This window comes from Perna viridis, chromosome 2 (genome assembly GCF_037379345.1).
Source record: "Perna viridis isolate PV_CMFRI_1.1 ecotype Kerala chromosome 2, ASM3737934v1, whole genome shotgun sequence".
Classification (NCBI taxonomy): Eukaryota; Metazoa; Mollusca; class Bivalvia; order Mytilida; family Mytilidae; genus Perna; species Perna viridis.
The window spans coordinates 8,875,594-8,896,215 of NC_142446.1; the positions used below are offsets into that span (position 1 = coordinate 8,875,594).

A 20,622-nucleotide genomic window follows, 5' to 3' on the forward strand; every position below is an offset into this window, starting at 1 on the left:
ATACAAACAAAACTTAATGTTACTTTGCTGTAATAATATGCTCAGGAAAACACTCATCTTTGATCTTTGCTGACACCTATGGTTACTATTAACATTGATGACTCAAGATGCATGTCCTGGCTACTCTTGACTTATCTGACAAATTTTACTAGTCTATGATTTTTTCATTGATTTTGGTCAAAAATCAGCAATTTGACCTAAACTCCACATCTGCTTACAGGTAGAAAAATACGGTCCATTATGTGATCTCTCATCTTGTATGCACCATATTTTTTTTTTTTCATTTCATTGCCATTTCTTATATATTGATGCATAATATGCACCCCATGCTCTGGAAATGATTTCTAATTCTTTATAAAAAATGTGTGCATTATACACACCAAAATAGGCCAAGCATTGTTATGGATCTTTTAAAAATATTGTTTTTAAATAATGTATAAATGCAAGGCTATTCAATAAATGAAATTAAGTTTTCTTTGTGTTCTAGGTCCACCTAGTAAAAGACCAAGTATGGGAGTTATCAGACAAATAGGATCTGTGATGCGACACACCATGGTAAGTATTAATTAATTCAATTAATTGCTAAATATAAATTTAGCAATTGCCATATTCTGTGAAGTACTTATTAAGTTTCCTTTTTCGCTCACCTTGCCCAAAGCCAAGTGAGCTTATGCCATCACATAGCGACCGGCATCGTCGTGGACAAATTTTCAAAAATCTTCTCTGAAACTACTAGACCAACAGGTTTTAATCTTGGCATGATTGTTCCTTAGGGTGTTCTGTACAAAATGACTATTGGGATTTGATCCATGAAAAAACATGGCCACCGTTACTAAAAATAGAACCTAGGGGTCAGAAGGCAGTTTTTTGCAAACAACTCAAAAACCATTGCTTTAGCAAATTTCTGTCAGAGGTTAATATACATCGGCAGCACAAGACGGACCTTTGCCAAAATTTTCAAAACGATTTGTCAACTGATGTAGTAGTTGAGGCCCCTGAAACAGTTTTCTTGTTTTTTTTTTCTCACGTACAGCTTTGAAAATCTTCCTCTCAAAAACTATTGAAGATAATTGATTAAAAACAAGCATAATAGTTCTTTAGTGTATTGTGCTCAAAATGACTGTTGTGATTTTTAGTCAGTGAATAGATATGGCTGCCTATACTAAAAATGGAACACAGATTTTTGAATATAATTCAAAAATTGTTGCCTTTAGCAAAATGCTGGTTCAGGTCATGAAAAAGATATGAAAAGCATTTCCTGCATTTGACAATTTAGTAGATTTTAACTAAGCCTATCTCATTCCTCAAGTTTGTCAAATAAGCAAATGGTCAACCAGGTTAGCGATTCAGGCTCTCTTGAGCCTCTTGTTAGCTCACCTTTCCATGGGCCTAGTGAACTATTGCCATTGTCGTTGACAATATTTCAAAACTCTTCTCCTCTGATACTGCTTGACCAATTAAAAACAAACTTGGTATGAATGTTCTTTAGGGTATCCTGCATAGAACTGTTGTGGGGATTTTTGATCAGTCATAAAACATGGCCGTTGTTACTAAAAATAGAACATAGGGGTCAGACAGTAGTTTTTCGCTTATCTCATCAAAACCATTAGGTTTAGCTAAATTCTGACATTGGAAAAAGTGTTCAGCATGATGAGATCTATCTGCAGACAAATGTTTGTTTTTATCTGTTAAGCCATGTTGGAGTTATTGCCCTTTTTCAACGTTTTTTGCTACTTTTAATGTTATTTCTTTCAAAAATCTTTTTCTCTGACACTACTTTACCAATTGAAACTAAACTTGGTATGAATGTTCCTAAGGGTATCCTTCATAGAACTGGTGTGGGGAATTTTGATCCGTCAAAAAAAAAAAATGGCCACTGTTTCTAAAAATAGAACATAGGGGTCAGACAGTAGTTTTTTGCATATATCTCCTAAACCATTAGGTTTAGCTAACTTCTGATGGGGTAATAGTGTTCAGCATGATGAGATCTATCTGGTCAAATTTTTTTTTTAATCCGTTAAGCCATGTTGGATTTGTAGCCCTTTTTCAACGTTTTTTTTGCTATGTTTAATGTTATTTCTTTCAAAAATCTTCTCTGACATTACTTTACCAATTGAAATCAAACTTGGTACGAATGTTCTTAGGGGTATCCTGCTTAGAACTGATGTGGAGATTTTTGATCCGATGAAAAATATGGCCACTCTTACTAAAAATAGGACATAGGGGTCAGATAATAGTTTATCTCCTCAACTGTTAGGTTTAGCCAAATTCTTTCAATAGCTGAAATAATCCTTATTATTAGGACTACAAACGTCTTCGGGCATAAAGTTGTCAGACGACTCTTTGCAAGAGTTATTGCTCTTGAAAGGGGAAAAATGACAGATTTTTTTAAACAGTTTTCAGACTGTATCTTGAAAACTATGAGAGATAGAAAGAAACTTTCAATTGCTGAAATTATCCTTATGATAAGTCCTATCAAAGTCTTCTTGAGTCAAAATTGTTGGACAACTTCTTGTTAAATTTATTGCCCTTGAAAGACAAAATTCAACAAGGTGAGCGATTCAGGCTCCTGGGAGCCTCTTTGTTTTTAGAAAAATGTACTTTCTGATGGCCAAATATCAAAGGTTGAAGGAGAAAGGGCGATAAAGGCTCTCACTGGCCTAAGATTCAATTGAAAGTTAATCATCAAGTTTTGAAATCGTTAATTTGGATACTGGAATTCATAACTAAGAGACAAACATAAGGAAATTCTTGCATTTAATGGACAACAAAATTGCTTGAAGTTGACAAAATTCAGATTTTCATTTCCAGTCATAATTCTAGCTAGCAAAATACATTCATTATTGCATAGTTTACAGTCATTATTTTCTTTCGCTTTAAAATGGAATTCTTTTCCTAGTATTTATATAATTTACTACGTTTTGAAAATTTATGTTATTTCAACAAAGTTGATTTTTATCTTTAGTTGACTGAAAATTTTGCTTATTATGTTTTTTTTTTTTCATAGTGTAAAATCTTTATTGATTTCATTATGCAATCCTAAAAATAAAAAAAAAATATGATTGTTTGTGCTGCATCATGACTTGATTTATAATATTTCCAGCTGGGCTGCTGGACAATAATTTATCTGGCCACATTGTCTTTATTTTAAACTTGAATGGTTTATTAACAGCGTGGTAACATGGTTAATCACCAAATGAATGGTCGTGGCAGAATGCAGATGATTAATTGGATTGATGCTCCAGATGATGTCTTCTTTGTTGCTACAGATGCTACCAGGTAATTCAATCATAGAGCTGTCAAATCTGATTCCTAACTGTTTGAAATCATTTAAAGAGCAGAAGTCAAGATTGTAAAAAAAAAAAAAAAGTAATGCAATAAGAGTATAAATCAACATTTGAGAAATAAATTCATATTTGTTTTAACGTTGTAAATTTAAGCCATGTATATATTCTTAAACTGGTTTATCCATGTAATTCCATCTTTTTTGCTGCAGGAAAATTAGGAGACAGCTGAATCAGCAAGATTTCAAAAGAACTGCTAGAAACCCATGGAGACTATTACATGTACGGCCAATGATGCAGTCTGATGTTGTTGTTTTAGATTGAAGCATAGTGTGTTAGTATTTGGGTGTATGTTTCTAATCAACGCAATAATCCACCAGCTGTTGGCAGTGGTCAGAGATGTGTTAATCTCAGCTGTTCAGAATAACTTGTAAAAACCAGAATACAAAACCATAATTTAAAGTGTCTGTATTTTTGTAATATTGTTTCTATTAACTCAGGAAGTTGATACTGAGCTATTCTGGCATGATGTCCTATTGTGTTTACATGATATTGACATATGTACAAATGGATAATCCATGATCTTGACTGATGTTTTCGTTTAAAAAAAATTTTTTCATTTACATTTGAAATTTATAAATATACGGTTCTGTTCATGTCATAAGTACACATACACATTTTGTTTTTTTCATGTTGCCATATTGGTATTTCCTAGCATCACATTCAATAATATCATGTCATCATTGAATCACTCTATTTCTGACTTTTTTGTCAGAATTCATGTTTTGAATTAAGTTATCCATTTGTACATGTAATATGTGGTTGGTCTGAGACCTAAATTTGTACAAACATTTTATAGCATTGACTGAATATATCTTAACTTATTGACTCAATCAAGTTGAATAAAAGAATGAAAATCATTTTGTTGTGATTACCAAAAGTTACCGTATTTCTAAATCGCGTACCACCCTTGTTCGTCAGATTATGAGTTTGTAGAATGATGTTGCTAATGCACACTTAAATACTTTAGAACCTTGCAGTCATAAAAATGGTATAATGATGTCCATAGATGGTTTGCTTCACAGACAATAGTTTCAATATTTAAGTATAATTTTATAGATTAATATGAAATTTGTATAACACAGTGTTATTCCACTAAAGGAAGGCTAGGGTTGATTTTTCGGGATGTAACTTTGAACTGTTTAGAATTAACATATCCAGAACAATCATTTTCCTGTTGTCCATCCAATTGCTTGAGTATAAGGATATATGTTTACATGGTAATAAGACTGCACCATGAGTTGCCATACCACGAAAGAAAGGCTGGGGTTGATTTTAGTGGGTTGCAATGGGAAACATTGGTCTACTAGGACCAGAAATAAGCATTTATTATATGTCCAGACAAAACTTAATTATAAGTGAATGGTTTTCAAGCATTTTCTTGACGTCCGGGCTATAATTGAGGTATGTATTCACAGGATTTCAAGCGGTTCCTTATTTTCCTTATTTCTTAATAGCAGCCCTAATTTTCCTAATAAAAGCAGAAAAATCCTAAAAAAGCCCTATTTTTGTTGAGAAATTCCTTATTTTTCGATTTTGAAATTTCTAAATAGTAATTTCCCTTTATATTATTTGTATTAATGAAATCTAGATAAATATACTTTCATAAAATGAATATTATGATCAAATAAACACCTCAGAAGACATTTTGGTGGTTATTAGCAGTTGCTGAATACAACTGTTGATGGCCACTGACATGATCTTCTGGGATGGTAAATAGCTTTTATATTGTTATCTTAAGCCAGTGGTAAGTAAATTGTTTTTCTTTTAGTATTATAATTGGAAAAGAAAGAATGTCGTCCCTTATTTTTGTGTTAAATGCCCTAAAAAATTTTAGCCTTTATTTTTTTAAGAATTTGGCCTTAAAAATAGCCCTTATTTTTGCAAAAAGTCACTTGAAAGCCTGTGTTCACAAGGGCATTTCCCTATTATGGTCTAATGTCCTAAGCTGGAATTCAGCACATGAATAAACCACTACAATCCAATTTTTGTATAAATCCTATGTAGTTTAATTTTGGACCTCCTCCAAAACGGGCCCCAAAATCATTCTTTTTATACCCCTGGCAAACAAAGTTTTGGGGGGTATATGTTTCACCCTGTCTATCTGACTGAACTATTTTCTTAGCAGCTTGCAGCTTTATGAAACTTTGGGATGTAATATAGCCACATGGAGATGTGCATACTGTCAGGCAGGAATTTATGTTTTGACATAAATAGTAGAAATGATGGCTGTTAGACTTCACCAAAACCAGATCTTGTGCATTGTTCACAACTTACAAGATTGTTATGAAAAACTATAGTGCTACATTACCATATGAAGATATGCCTATTGTCAGGAATTTATGTGTAGGAAATTGCAGCAAAATGTGTGTTAAAAGTGCTTAGTCTATCTCCAATAAATATTGTGACCAATGAAATTTATGTCCATATTTGTCCTCAAATGCAGATGGTTGAACAGGCTGTTAGGGGCAATGTCTAGTTTATTTTTGGTGTCCAGACATTTTATATTCAGATATCTCTAAAGGTGTTTAGGTGGAAAGAGGCTAGAGCAGAACCTGCCTCAAAACTTTGTTTTTGGTCCGATTTTGAAATTTGGAAATCTCTGCCCGTGGTTTTTAGATCAGATTTTAAGTTAACTCCTACAAGTTGAAAGGATCTTAATGTAAGGTTTTTTTGATGAGCACCAATGAAGCAGAACTTTCATCTTGCATTGAATTTATTTTTTTTTGTGCAACATTACGTCTTTAATGAACTAGGTTCAAGTGCTTCATACTGAGCAACAACTTGTAAACCTTTTTATAGGTTTTTTTTCTTTTTTAAAGTATTTACAGAAAACAATAGAAGCTAAAAAATCTGTTACATACATTTCCATTATGAACTGTCTCAAAAATGACTAGAAGATCAGTGAACAGGTAGTAGATGTGCCATTAAGCTGACAAAGGGGAAACGTGGCACAAGTCATCATGACAAAGCAATACACTACATATATAAGCATTCCCTCCAACAGAAGCGGAGAAATTTTACATAAATTTCCACTGTGAATCAAATCACCCTAAAATTACTTATTCTATCAGTAAACAGAAAGCAGATGAGTTAGGAACCTAAAGGAGACACTGTAGAAGTCACAGTGCAAATATCTACGCATTCCCTTCTCCAGACGCTGAGAAATCAGTTAAAAAAATTTCTCACATGCAACACCTTGTTGCCCACCACATAGTGATGAAATGTTTAAAATGGCCCAACTTGAAAACCTCATTCCGGATTTTGGACATGCAACTTGCAAAGTATCACATTGTACCTTGCAACTTCGTGGGGCATGATATAAATAGGGAGAGATGAATCAGAGACTTCCTACAAGCCAAGAGAACTAGCACTGGAATGGCAATCCGACAAATATACTGTAAACGTATGAATTTTCGTGGTGGACAAAAAGAGTGAAAAATAGTACCCATGAAATTGAATTTCAACAATTGTAACACTTATCATTTTTTTTAACCATGAAAATTGATACCGCAAATAAAGTCACTTGACAGAATCCATGAAAATTAGCAACTACGTAAATTAATATGTTTACAGTTACAGATTTTTAATTAAAGATTAAAGAGTGCAATGAAGACCTAAGTTTAATTTAAATTCTTTCACTAATTCACAATGGATGGCCAAAGCAGTAGTCAAATAAAGACAAAATATGTCCATTAGACTAGGTGCCCTGACTTTGCTATTAAGCATCTATTAAAAAGCAACTTTCTTTTTACATTGGGATCTTAATAAATATTAACAATATTTGTAACATTTTTAATATAAAAAAGAAGTTAAATCTGTCCAAATGAGGTTCTGCTGGATGCTTGTTTTGATTTCCTATGGGTAGATTCATCATATGATTTAAATGTCATCATCATTTGAGGACCAGTATTCCATTTGGTCCCTGCATTGTCTAGCACTAAACCTTTAATATGAACATTATACAGTCCTGCCACAGGAAATGCTAACAGAAAACTACATGAAAAATAGTCTTGGTTTGGTTTTACTGTCTCTTCATAATATCTGTTGGGGTCTTTTATCTGAAATAAGACAATACTGAAAGTAATATATCTATATTGGCCATCTGAAGAACACTTTATTGTATAACTATGGAATACAAAGGCTAAAATAGTAATAGATATCAATCCATAAAAAAATATTTTGAACCACTGTTTTTTTTAAGTCAGTTCACACTGATGTTCTGCATTTGTAATACATCTGTACTTCACAACAGAACCAATGTAGCAGTACACTCATTGACATGTGATACTTCAGGTTAAGCAGTACACCTATCCTCATGTGATACTTCAGATTAAACAGTACACCAATCCACATGTGATACTTCAGGTTAAGGAGAACCCCTATCCTCATGTGCTACTTCAACTTGAGCAGTACACATTTCCTCATGTGATACTTCAGGTTAAGCAGTACATGTCTCCTCGTGTGATACTCCTGGTTAAGCAGTACACCTATCCTCATGTGATACTTCAGGTTAAACAGCACACAAATCCACATGTGCAACTCCAGGTTAAGGAGAACACCTATCCTCATGTGATACTTCAGGTTAAGGAGAACACCTATCCTCATGTGATACTTCAAATTAAGCAGTACACATTTCCTCATGTGATACTTCAGGTTAAGCAGTACATGTCTCCTCGTGTAATCATCGTGTGATACTCCTGGTTAAGCAGTACACCTATCCTCATGTGATACTTCAAGTTAAACAGCACATGAATCCACATGTGATACTTCAGGTTAAGGAGAACACCTATCCTCATGTGATACTTCAACTTGAGCAGTACACATTTCCTCATGTGATACTTCAGGTTAAGCAGTACACCTATCCTCATGTGATACTTCAGGTTAAGCAGTACACCTATCCTCATGTGATACTTCAGGTTAAACAGCACACCAATCCACATGTGATACTCCAGGTTAAGGAGAACACCTATCCTCATGTGATACTTCAAATTAAGCAGTACAGATTTCCTCATGTGATACTTCAAGTTAAGCAGTACATGTCTCCTCGTTTGACCATCGTGTGATACTCCTGGTTAAGAAGTACACCTATCCTCATGTGATACTTCAAGTTAAACAGCACACCAATTCACATGTGATACTCCAGGTTAAGGAGAACACCTATCGTCATGTGATACTTCAGGTTAAGGAGTACACCTATCCAAATGTGATACTTCAGGTTAAACAGCACACCAATCCACATGTGATACTCCAGGTTAAGGAGAACACCTATCCTCATGTGATACTTCAAATTAAGCAGTACACATTTCCTCATGTGATACTTCAGGTTAAGCAGTACATGTCTCCTTGTGTGATCATCGTGTGATACTCCTGGTTAAGCAGTACACCTATCCTCATGTGAAACTTTAAGTTAAACAGCACACCAATCCACATGTGATACTTCAGGTTAAGGAGAACACCTATCCTCATGTGATACTTCAGGTTAAGCAGTACACCTATACAAATGTAATACTTCAAGTTAAGCAGCACACCTTTCCACGCTTAATACTTCAGGTTAAGCAGCACACCTATCCTCATGTGATACTTCAGGTTAAGCAGCACACCTATCCACATGTAATACTTCAAGTTAAGCAGTACACCTATCCATATACAATAGATACAAGAACTATCAACAGGTCAAGGGTCAGTTCAATGTCTTTCCAGTTCTGTTTATGAAAAACTTATAAATCAGTTAATACTATGGTTGTTGAGGAGATTTAGCAACAAAACCACAAAGTGTGTCTGTTGTCTAATATAAAATGCCTTATATTGAAAATACCAAACAATTTTCATTAAAATATGGAAATGCTATCTGTTGATACATTAAATTGCAACAAATATACTGTCATAACATTTTTTAAGTTTTTGGTCTTTTTCAAGTATCTTAGATAATTTTCTTATGTGTTTCCCATACAAATAATCATACTTATTTTTACAAGAGCTCTGATGTACCTTCTCTAAAACATCAAAATATTTCATTAGTTGTTGTTATATGAAGTATTTTTCTTCGGTCAAAAATGCAACAAATTGCCAAATTTTTTAAATGTAATTTCCTTGACATCTTCAAACTGATAAAGAAAATAGAAAATATTAACTTCGTAAACTGTTTTTTTTTTTTGTTTTTGTTTAATGCTCATATTATCTTATGCTATACTTTATACTCCCTTCACATACACAATTTTTTTTTACAAACTCTTAACAATGATCAATCTGATAAGCAATTTGGAAGCATTCAGAATTTATAAATTATTCTTAACCACTCACAGACATTCGTAATGATTTGCAAAAGGAGATGAATTATTTTGGCATATCAAAAATGTTTTACACAAATGTCCATGAATCTTTATTGATTATTTATGTATGATTTTCTCCAAAACACAGATTTTATTATAGGAAGGACTACTGTTATGTGAAAGTATGGAATATGTCTACTGAAAAAGCATCCTTTGTGTTTTTTTAGTGTTTTTTTTTCTTCCCTACACTTAAGCATGTGCAGTGTCTGAATTTAAATATGGACTGGTACTTCAGTATTTGGAGAAGGCATGTGTATATAGGTTAAAAATGAATGGTATGTAAACAGAAGTTGACCTGCTACTGACCTTGTTATCAGAGTTCTGCTGACTAGTCATCTCTGTATTCACACGAATACATATCTGACTGACTTGCCTAAACATCTGTTGTTTATGTTCAATAACACCCTCCACTTTAAGAGTGAATAGAGTATTATGGTGGACCAGTAAAGGCTCCATACGAATGTTCTGTTGTGGTGTTACTGCAAGCTGAAATTCAAAACAAAAACAAAATGATTATAACATATTTATCAATCATATTTATTTACTGGTACATGTTTTCGACAAAACATATAACTTTATATATATTCTAAATTATGTAACAAGTATCCATGGTTTTTCAGAAATAATATCAAAAAGCTTTCCCAAGTGAAGCATGATACAACCACAACCAGTTGAATTTTGTCCACTTGCAGCAAATCTCATGTGGACACAATGTTAGTTTTTGACACATTAAACAAAAGGATTTACAGTTCATCATGTACACAACAACTGATCTGGATACAAATTGCATATTATTATGAATTTCAATTGTACAAAGTTCTGCTTCAGAGTGCATTCATGGATCACTTAGAATGTTATTATCTCAAAAACAGTAAATTTGCTAAGCATACTTTTTAAGCTCTTGTAGTAAGGCATGGATTTTCAAAAGGAATCAAAAAAAAAAAAAAAAAATCAAAATCATAACAAAGATAAAGAGCCTGAATCACTTAACTGGCTTGATAAGAAACATTCTTTTGTAAAAGTGGTCTTGTTTTTTTAAAAATTCCTAATGCTCATACCAAACCAATCAATTGACATAAAAAATTGCAAAAAGAGTAATAAGTCTGGCATGGCTTAACATATTTACACAAAAAATTATTTATATAGATCTATTCATGCTGATCACTTTTACCTAAAGAATTTCACTAAACCTAATATTTTGGAGATATGTGTGAGAAACTGCTGTCTGACCCTTATGTTCCATTTTTGTAACAGTGGGCATGTTTGTCGACAGATCAAAAATTCCCACATCAGTTTTATGCAGAATACCCTAAAGAACATTCATATCAAGTTTGGTTGTAATTTGTCCAGTAGTTTCAGAGAAGCGATTAGGAAAATTGCTAATGAGGATGACCATGGACACTAAATTATGCCAATAACCCACATGGCCTATCTAAATGCTTGTTTTACACACAATAGAACAATGCAACCAATAGTTGCCCTTCATTACCATGGATAAAAACCATGTGTGCAATAGAAGCTATTACACAACATTTTTATACAAAGACACTATTGCAATAGATGAATAAGTCTCATAGATGCTGTCGTTTTTGTCCAGAGAAAGGTACTGTTTCATTTACTTATTAAATGTAAGATAGTTAACTCAATATGGGACGAGATTTTTTGGCATACTAAATAAATTTTTTGGTAAGGTGGGAACAGAATTCTTTAAGAATTCAGACAGACTGCTTTTGCTTGGGGTGGGAGCCTTAAAAACTTAATTATTATTGGTTGATACAGTACTTTTAACAGTGAAACTAGCAAATATGGAAAATAAGTATCAGAGAAAGAATTTCTGACATTTTAAATGTCAGAGCTAAAACTATAGGTAAGACATGTGAAAATATAGTATTTCAAATTATGTCAGATGTGTTTAATCAGTAGGATTAACTTGTACTCTTTAATTATTGTACATAGATATATTATTATTTAAATTCAATGTACTTTTATATAATGCATGTATGTACAATGAATGATGTCTTTCTTCACTGAATTCAATAAGTACACACTCCTAAATATTTTTATAGGAAACTCCCTGATAAGTATCAATATATATCAAGATTTTTCATACAAAATGTATGTGCAAGCAACAATACTGCAAGACCACAACTTACATTTAGTTTAGTTGTTTGTAGACTCTGGAAGAAGTATCTTGGATACCTAAATGGAACCAGCAATAATGACTGTACACTACGACTCAGAAAATCCATGTGCTGAAAAATAAACCATAAACACATAAACTATCTGCCTTAAAATGATCAGGTATACACAATATAAAATAAAAATTTGAGTATTTAACATTTAACTCTAGGTGTGCAGATACTAAGATATTTAATGACCTTTTTTACCCTTGGTAATTCTGATTACAAGATTTAGGCTCTCATGCAATATTCAGTAAACATCACTGGATGGAAACCACTCTGACATAATAACTGTCAAAAAGATGAGGTGTATCTATTATTACATCTATCTTTTCTTCAAATCTTATTGAGGTACAATTCAATCTGTGATAGCACAGGTTACAGGAAAGAGCCCTTTATAACCTTGTGATTGGGACAGGTTTCAGGGAAGGACCCTCCATAACCTTGTGATTGGGACAGGTTTCAAAGGGAAGCCCCTCTATAACCTTGTGATTGGGACAGGTTTCAGGGAAAGCCCCTCCATAACCTTGTGATTGGGACAGGTTTCAGGGAAGGACCCTCTATAACCTTGTGATTGGGACAGGTTTCAGGGAAGGACCCTCCATAACCTTGTGATTGGGACAGGTTTCAAAGGGAAGCCCCTCTTTAACCTTGTGATTGGGACAGGTTTCAAGGAAAGCCCCTCTATAACCTTGTGATTGGGACAGGTTTCAAGGAAAGCCCCTCTATAACCTTGTGATTGGGACAGGTTTCAGGGAAGGACCCTCTATAACCTTGTGATTGGGACAGGTTTCAGGGAAGGACCCTCCATAACCTTGTGATTGGGACAGGTTTCAGGGAAGGACCCTCCATAACCTTGTGATTGGGACAGGTTTCAGGGAAGGACCCTCCATAACCTTGTGATTGGGACAGGTTTCAGGGAAGGACCCTCCATAACCTTGTGATTGGGACAGGTTTCAGGGAAGGACCCTCCATAACCTTGTGATTGGGACAGGTTTCAGGGAAGGACCCTCCATAACCTTGTGATTGGGACAGGTTTCAGGGAAGGACCCTCCATAACCTTGTGATTGGGACAGGTTTCAGGGAAGGACCCTCTATAACCTTGTGATTGGGACAGGTTTCAGGGAAGGACCCTCCATAACCTTGTGATTGGGACAGGTTTCAGGGAAGGACCCTTTATAACCTTGTGATTGGGACAGGTTTCAGGGAAGGACCCTCCATAACCTTGTGATTGGGACAGGTTTCAGGGAAGGACCCTCCATAACCTTGTGATTGGGACAGGTTTCAGGGAAGGACCCTCTATAACCTTGTGATTGGGACAGGTTTCAGGGAAGGACCCCCCATAACCTTGTGATTGGGACAGGTTTCAGGGAAGGACCCCCCATAACCTTGTGATTGGGACAGGTTTCAGGGAAGGACCCCCCATAACCTTGTGATTGGGACAGGTTTCAGGGAAGGACCCTTTATAACCTTGTGATTGGGACAGGTTTCAAGAAAAGCCCCTCTATAACCTTTTTTTGTTATCAGCATCAGATAATTTTGCGCTTCTTGTAAAATATGATTTTATTGTGAATAATGTAAATTTTACAATTCTTTAAATAAACCATTCACAACATCAGGAGAAATAACTTTTTTGAAAATAATTTTTTGCATGTCATTATTTTTGCGTCCTGATGTCTACCAGTTATATAGTAAAAATTAAATCTAATGATCTAAAAATATATACTAACCTCATGAGTTAATGCTTTAACATTGTGTTTGACTAACTGATTCAGATCTTTTTGTATATTAATCAAAGTAATAGACAATATATCTCCTCCTTCAACTGAAGTGGGATGAAGAGTTGATCTGAAAAAAAAAAAAGACACCAGAATCAAACATAAACATAGATATAAAATGTAAATTTAGAAATGGATAAAAAAAACCTCTTAATTATTCATATTATTTGATCCTTAATCATTTCATTGATATTAAAACTCTTAAAAATAATTATGCATTAATTTATGCGATAAACAGTTCACCGTTATTCATGAAAATGTCTGTGAGCTAAGATCACTTAATGATATCCCACCACACCAACTCCCCTCCAATTGCATTCCATTCTGCAATCTTAGGGGAGTTGTGTATTAGAAGATAGTCCGTCATTGATTGACCAATCACAAAATCTATATTTTGCATCAGGGAACCAATCAATTTAAGTGGAAAAAATAGGAGGTGCACAATTGCATCATATGATAAGAATTTGTGATAGCGTTATTAAATTCCATTCAATGCTTTCAGAGGAGTTGTGGAATAGAACTGGGGATATCATGATCACTATATAGTTCAAGCTTTTTACCAAATGGGTATTATGAGCCAAACATTACCATTCAAGGTAAAGCTTCCTTAATAACTTCAGCCATTCATGACTTAAATATTTACCTGGAATTATCTGTCTCTATAACACATGCAACTCCTGATTTTATTACTTCAAAGCAATGCTGTAATCTTTGAACTTGTTAAAGACAATGTAATTTATGGTATTCAACTCAAAACACAACTTTCAATCTAAATATAAAATACAGATATGGACTAGAACTCATCAGTTTACTGCATGCATATATGGTTTAAGCTTTTACAAATATTTTGCAAGACATACATGTTATAACCAGCTTGTAAATTTGAATAGCCTTAGAAAGCATGCCCATATACCCCACGCGCCCTCATATTGGGTAATCAATCCTACAAATAGATCTCATGTAAAGGTATTTCTGTAAATCCCATGCAACTTCTTGTGTCAACACGGCAGTATTCAGTCAAGAAGTATGAACCTATGATTTTTATCAAAGACACTCTCACAAAAAATTCCCATTAAAAGGTTTTCTGTAACAAGCTATTAAATGAAAGCCTTATGTTACCAACAGTGGTTTAAAGTAAGTAACTAAAGGATACTGTACAATAATATTTAAAGACTGAGGATCTGCATCAAAACATGTAAGATATAATTCCCCAAACTTCTCTACCAAACCTTCAATGTCATTCATACATTTCTTCAACTATAAAATAAATAAGTACATGCATAATTTAAACTTCCATATAATTTTTTTATCAATATCAGAAGTAATAAAATTTAAATCAAGATCCCATACCATGTAAGTAGGTTTCTTCATTGTATACCATGTAAGTAGGTTTCTTCATTGTATACCATGTAAGTAGGTTTCTTCATTGTATACCATGTAAGTAGGTTTCTTCATTGTATACCATGTAAGTAGGTATCTTCATTGTATACCATTTTTGTACATGTTCCCAACAATGAACATAGACAAGTAGGTATATCATATAAACAAGTTCAAAACTATTGTCAGAGAATTATCTACTACAGATGGACCTGTGATTTTTGAGAGCTAATTACTCTAAAATTTAAAACATGCAACAGCAAATGACAGTGTCAATGGATATCCATAAAATCAGTTCTGACCTATACTTGTGCTATCTATCAATAAACACTGGATCTTGGTAAAGTAATCCCTAACTATGATTTAATTCTACCAACCCTAATTATTGTCCAGTTAGCTGATAAAAACTTAAGAGTAGCGGACAGATGCCAAGTGCCCATTCTCAATACCAAAAATGTATCATGTGACCTGACCTATCCTGCAACTCAAAACAAATACACTCCGTCTGTAAGAAAAAGAGAAAAACAAAAAAGACAAGTTACTAGTCTAGACATCAAAGATACATACCTGAGACAGAATCTGTCCACAACGTGAGATTTCCTGTCCATTAGTTATTGCTAATGCTGTTGCTATGGCAGGAGGTGGACAGGTTCTGAATGTATTACAAGTCTGGAGCAACTGTGATAATGCTTGTAATAATTGTATCCTCAGCTGTACCAAACTTGTCTGGAACTGCATTGGGAACACTGGTGTTGCTGCTGCCTATAAATAAGATAAATCTGATGATAAAGATGACAGTGTGGACCCTCACTTATATATCATATAATGTAAAGATGACAGTGTGGACCCTCACAAATATGTCATATACTGTATTGTATCAACATTGTCTAGTAATCTCTAAAGTAAAATGTTATTTTATGAACAAGGAAAGAGCTTTTACAGCCATGATTAAGGTTACAATTATTGAAAGATAAATAGAGTTATACTTCTTCTGACTAATTAGGTATACAAATATCTAAAACCCAGAGATAAACTACATCTTACTAGATGTATGAAGACATTACTTATTTAGAAAAGCCTGGTATTTGACTCACCTGACCAATGCACAATATATTATTTTTAAAATCAAGAGTCTGGTTGGTTTTAACAGAGAAAACTCAAGTATAACATTCATTTGATTGAAAATGGAAGATAAGATGGCAATTCATGTATAATTGAACATTTTAACCTTCAAAGAACTATTTTCTTCACAGCAACTATTATTTTTTAACTATGGATCAAACAGTAAAATTGTCATGAAATTAAGTAAACATTTCAACATTTCTCATCAAAAATATCATCTACAGTGCTAGTCTACATTCTCAATCACTCCCTTTTTTGAACTTTTAAAATGGAACATGACAAAAAAGAAAACATACACATAATGATTCTATCATGAATTTGGCACTAACGTGCATAGCGCAATTACAAACACAATTGATAAGTATTGAAACATCACATATGTAACTATGTAATGTCATTACTATGCAGAAAATGTCTCCATCTTGAATAAACATATTTGATACATTGGTGTATTATCTCGGCCGTACAAAACATTGGTGCCATGACCAATGGAGAAGTATACAGCCATCTGTAGAGGCCACGTCCCATTCTAAGTTGTCACCTAGAAAACAGGACACCAAACAGTGTACTGTAATGGAGCCCATCACCCATCCAAATGCACTAAATATGACACTGCTGAGAAACATTTTGCATTAATCAAACGGAAAATGCTATGTTTTAATTGCTTCAGAAATCAGGCATCAGAGTGCAAATCAAATTATTTGTGCCGTAAATTTAACAAGCGACATCACACTACGTTATGTTATGAAAGGGAGAAGAGCGAAAAATCTGTGAAAGAATCGAAAACTATCAGTTGATGTTCTTATTGTTCCAACCATAGCAGCACCATTGACAAACCATACATGTCTTGAATTAGCTCACTCGGTTACAGAGGATAAAAACTTTGAAATTTTAATGCTAATTGAAGCTCATTTCTATTGGGATATTGTTGAAAAAGAAATTATACGCGGCAACGGACCCACAGTTGTCAAGTCAAAACTTGGATACCTTCTATCTGGTACGATACTCAACAGCAACATTTCAACTGTTATAACAACAATGATGAATGTACTTATACAACACAAGCAAGATGTGGACTTAGAGAGATTCTGGAAATTATTGGAAACATTGACCCAAAAGCTAAGTTTTTATGACACATGTGAATCGAGTATTGAACAAAACTACCATGGAAAGATGACTTTGATGAACTACCAAGTAGTTACCACATCGCAAGACTACGCACAAAGAGAATGATCAACAGACTACAAAAGGACCCGGATATGTGTCAAGTATACAGCGAGATTATGGCTGACCAACTGAAACGAGGCTTCATAGAGAAGGTCATTGAAAATGAGCAAACAGAAAACAAGGTACATTATATACCTCATCATGGTGTCAACAAGGACTCAACAACAACGCCCATTAGAATTGTATTTGACTGTAGCTGCCGTGAGTCATCCAACAAAGCTAGTCTCAATGATTGTCCGAAAACTGTACCAACCGCCATGAATAACTTCACAGGGATTCTCACAAGATTCAGATTGAACAGATATGCTGTAACCACCAACACAGAAAAGGCATTTCTACAAGTTGAGCTACACAAGAACGACTGAGACTTAACGAGATTCCTGTCGTTTGACAATCTATGCAACCCGTCCAGTCCATTAGCCACCTACTGTTTTAGAGTAGTCCTTTTTGGTGCCACTTGTTTACCCTTCATTTTACATGCTACAATCATGAAACATTTGAAATCAAACAAATCACACTTCACAGGAATATTGTAGAATGGACTATATGTGGACAACATACTTAATAGTTTTGAGAGCAACAATGAGCTTATGTCTTTCTACTGAGAATCCCATCAACTTTTCAAAGAAGAAGGATTCAACTTGTGTTCATGGGCACCCAACAATGAGACACTTTGCTAGTTAGCTACAGAAAACTGCATAGGCCTGAACAAGACGATCAAAATCTTAGGACTAAGATAAAACAATAAGAAAGACACAATATCATTCCAAGACACCTTCAACCCAGATTTGGAAAATGCACGGTTGACAAAACAGGTCATCTAGAATTTTCGACCAACTTGGATTCATGAACCCAGTTTCCATCTGCACGAAACTACTAAGCAGATATTATGGAAGGAAACGTATGAATGGGACCACCAGAGAATGTAAAAAACAAATGGAACGATATTGTACAGGAACTCTGCAAAGCTGTAACTATAAAGATTCCAAGATGCTACTTTATTGACACAATAGCCACTAACTCCACAATAGAAGTACACATATTCACACTTCCAAAGATGGAACTAATGGGAGCTGTTTTAGGATAGAGGCTGGCCAAACATTTACTTGAGAATCTTGGAATCATGAACACTATATTTTGGTGTGATAGTCAAATCATGTTGAAGTTGATAGCATAAAAAAACCTCAGAGAAATTCATAACAAATCGAATAAAAGAGATCAAGAAGAATGTACAAACACAACTCATGAAATTCACAACGCCATGACAACATGGATTTACGACACGCAGAAACAGTCATTTCAGGACTAATTCACAGATGCAAGCAAACAATCATCTATTGTAAGACAACTACGACTATACAAGGATGATGATAATACACTCAGATGTGGAGGGAGACTTGGAAATGGCAAATGCATCTGTGTGTTAAACTGCTAAATTCCCCTATTTGTTACTAACAAAACACCCATTTACAACACTTGTAATCCAAGATGCACACAAATGTCAACTACATGCAGGAGTCAACAGCACAGTGACTTATTTACACCAGACTTTCTGGATTCCATAAATCCAGCAATCTGTTAGATCAACATTACAGAAATGTATGGTAAGTCGGTAAGTGACCAGTAAACCGTACCAGAAACCCAATCCACCTCCTTTATGGAAGGAACGAAAGGACTTGCTGTTTTCTATATCTGGAGTGGATTTCGCAGGACTACTACACGTAAAGAATAGTGATAACACAATGACTAAGGTATTTATCTATTTATACACATGTGCATCAACGCGAGATGTACACCTCAAGCTTATTCCGACATTATCCGAAGATTCATTTAAGCTTGAATTCAGTAGATTTGTTAGCAATCATTCTTTTCTGAGAACATTAATATTGGATAATGCATTGACATTCATAGCTGCTAGCAATGACATTCATAGATTAACGAACTCTTAAGATGTACATGATAAGTTGAATTCAAAAGGAACCACATGGAAATTCATAGCTAAACGAGCACCATGGTTTGGAGGATTTTATGAAAGACTCATTGGACTCGCAAAACAAGTCTTAGAAACGTGTTAGGATACATGTGTGTTAACTTTTAACATTTTTACATTTTTAAAGTAAAATGGGATTTTATAAAATAAATACTCACCATCATAAATTCTGAATAAGTTCATCTGTGCAAGTCAAGCCCCTATCTAAAAATATTATCCAATGGGATGACCTCATAGTAGCCATCTACCCATTATTCATTCATTTAATTTTCAAAAGTAAGCAAGAAGATTTATAAAAGAACATAATAGGGGATGAATGGGGAGGCTGGGAGGGACCTTTCATTTGGAGCAATAAGAATGATCAGACATTGCTCCGAAGTACTGCTGACAGAAATCCTTCCTAAGGAAAACTCATGGCCTGTACTGCATAAGCTTCTGCATCCGGGACAGGAGACATGAACACTTGAAATTTGAAGTTGAGACTTGTTGCAAACAGGTCTACAAGAGGAGACCCCCAATGAAGAATTATTGTTTTGCAGAATAGGCTGAAAATGAGAGACTGCCAGAAGAACTGCATTCATCTCTAGAAAATTGATTAGTTCTTTCAGTAAGTCTGGCATCAAATCCCTGATACTGAACGTCCTTCCAGATACGCCCACCAACCAAGGTTGGGGCATCTGTGAACAGAGTCTCACTGTAAAATGGAAAGGACAGAGGTTGGCCTTTCAAAACATTCTCCTGAACAGTCCACCATAAAAGATGTGTAGACAATTTCTGAGGAGTAATTGGAACTTGATATTCCCAATTCCTAGAAGATGGGAGCCAATGTTGATGTAGATAAAATTGGGAAGGTCAAATGTGTAGTCGACCAAGAGGAACAACATCTGCTAAAGGGTTCAAGAGACCTAGTAGCTGAGAAAATTGGTGAGCAGAAACTGTTTCCTGAGAAAGAAACTGATGAATTTTCAAGTTGATGTTCTGAAATTTTTCCTGTGGAGGTAGAACCAGTCCTACATGAGTCTCCCAGAAAAGTAAAGTCCTGAGAAGGAATCAGATCTAACTTTTTCCAAGAAATTAGGAACCCCAGGAAAAGAAACAGTTTGATGACTAGATCCATGTTTACGAGAAGCTTCTTGTTCCTTTCAACAGAGTATTGTCTAGATAAGAAAGAATCTGAATGGCCTGCGAGTGAAGATGAGCTATGGCAACCTGCATCACTTTGGTGAAAACTAGAGGTGCAGTAGAGAGGCCAGAAGGTAACGCTCTGAATTT

At 34.6% G+C, this 20,622-nt stretch overlaps 2 protein-coding genes across 2 annotated transcripts in view; one reads left to right on the forward strand and one right to left on the reverse strand.

Moving 5' to 3' along the window:
* The window catches only part of LOC148623540 (metastasis-associated protein MTA3-like), a 41,643-nt gene extending 37,439 nt beyond the window's left edge, over positions 1–4,204 (forward strand). The window contains exons 18-20 of the mRNA XM_088565419.1: positions 488–555; positions 3,173–3,279; positions 3,497–4,204. Of these exons, the coding sequence (XP_088421545.1) occupies positions 488–555; positions 3,173–3,279; positions 3,497–3,608 (287 nt within the window). The 3' untranslated portion in view covers positions 3,609–4,204. The remainder of the gene's footprint in view (positions 1–487; positions 556–3,172; positions 3,280–3,496) is intronic.
* Positions 4,205–6,954: 2,750 nt separating this feature from the next.
* LOC148623541 (integrator complex subunit 7-like) overlaps positions 6,955–20,622 on the reverse strand; it is a 36,356-nt gene continuing 22,688 nt past the window's right edge. The window contains exons 14-20 of the mRNA XM_088565421.1: positions 15,579–15,773; positions 14,788–14,891; positions 14,278–14,343; positions 13,587–13,704; positions 11,830–11,928; positions 9,983–10,162; positions 6,955–7,405 (exon numbers count right to left, since the gene is read on the reverse strand). Coding sequence (XP_088421547.1) covers positions 7,157–7,405; positions 9,983–10,162; positions 11,830–11,928; positions 13,587–13,704; positions 14,278–14,343; positions 14,788–14,891; positions 15,579–15,773 — 1,011 coding nt within the window. The 3' untranslated portion in view covers positions 6,955–7,156. The remainder of the gene's footprint in view (positions 7,406–9,982; positions 10,163–11,829; positions 11,929–13,586; positions 13,705–14,277; positions 14,344–14,787; positions 14,892–15,578; positions 15,774–20,622) is intronic.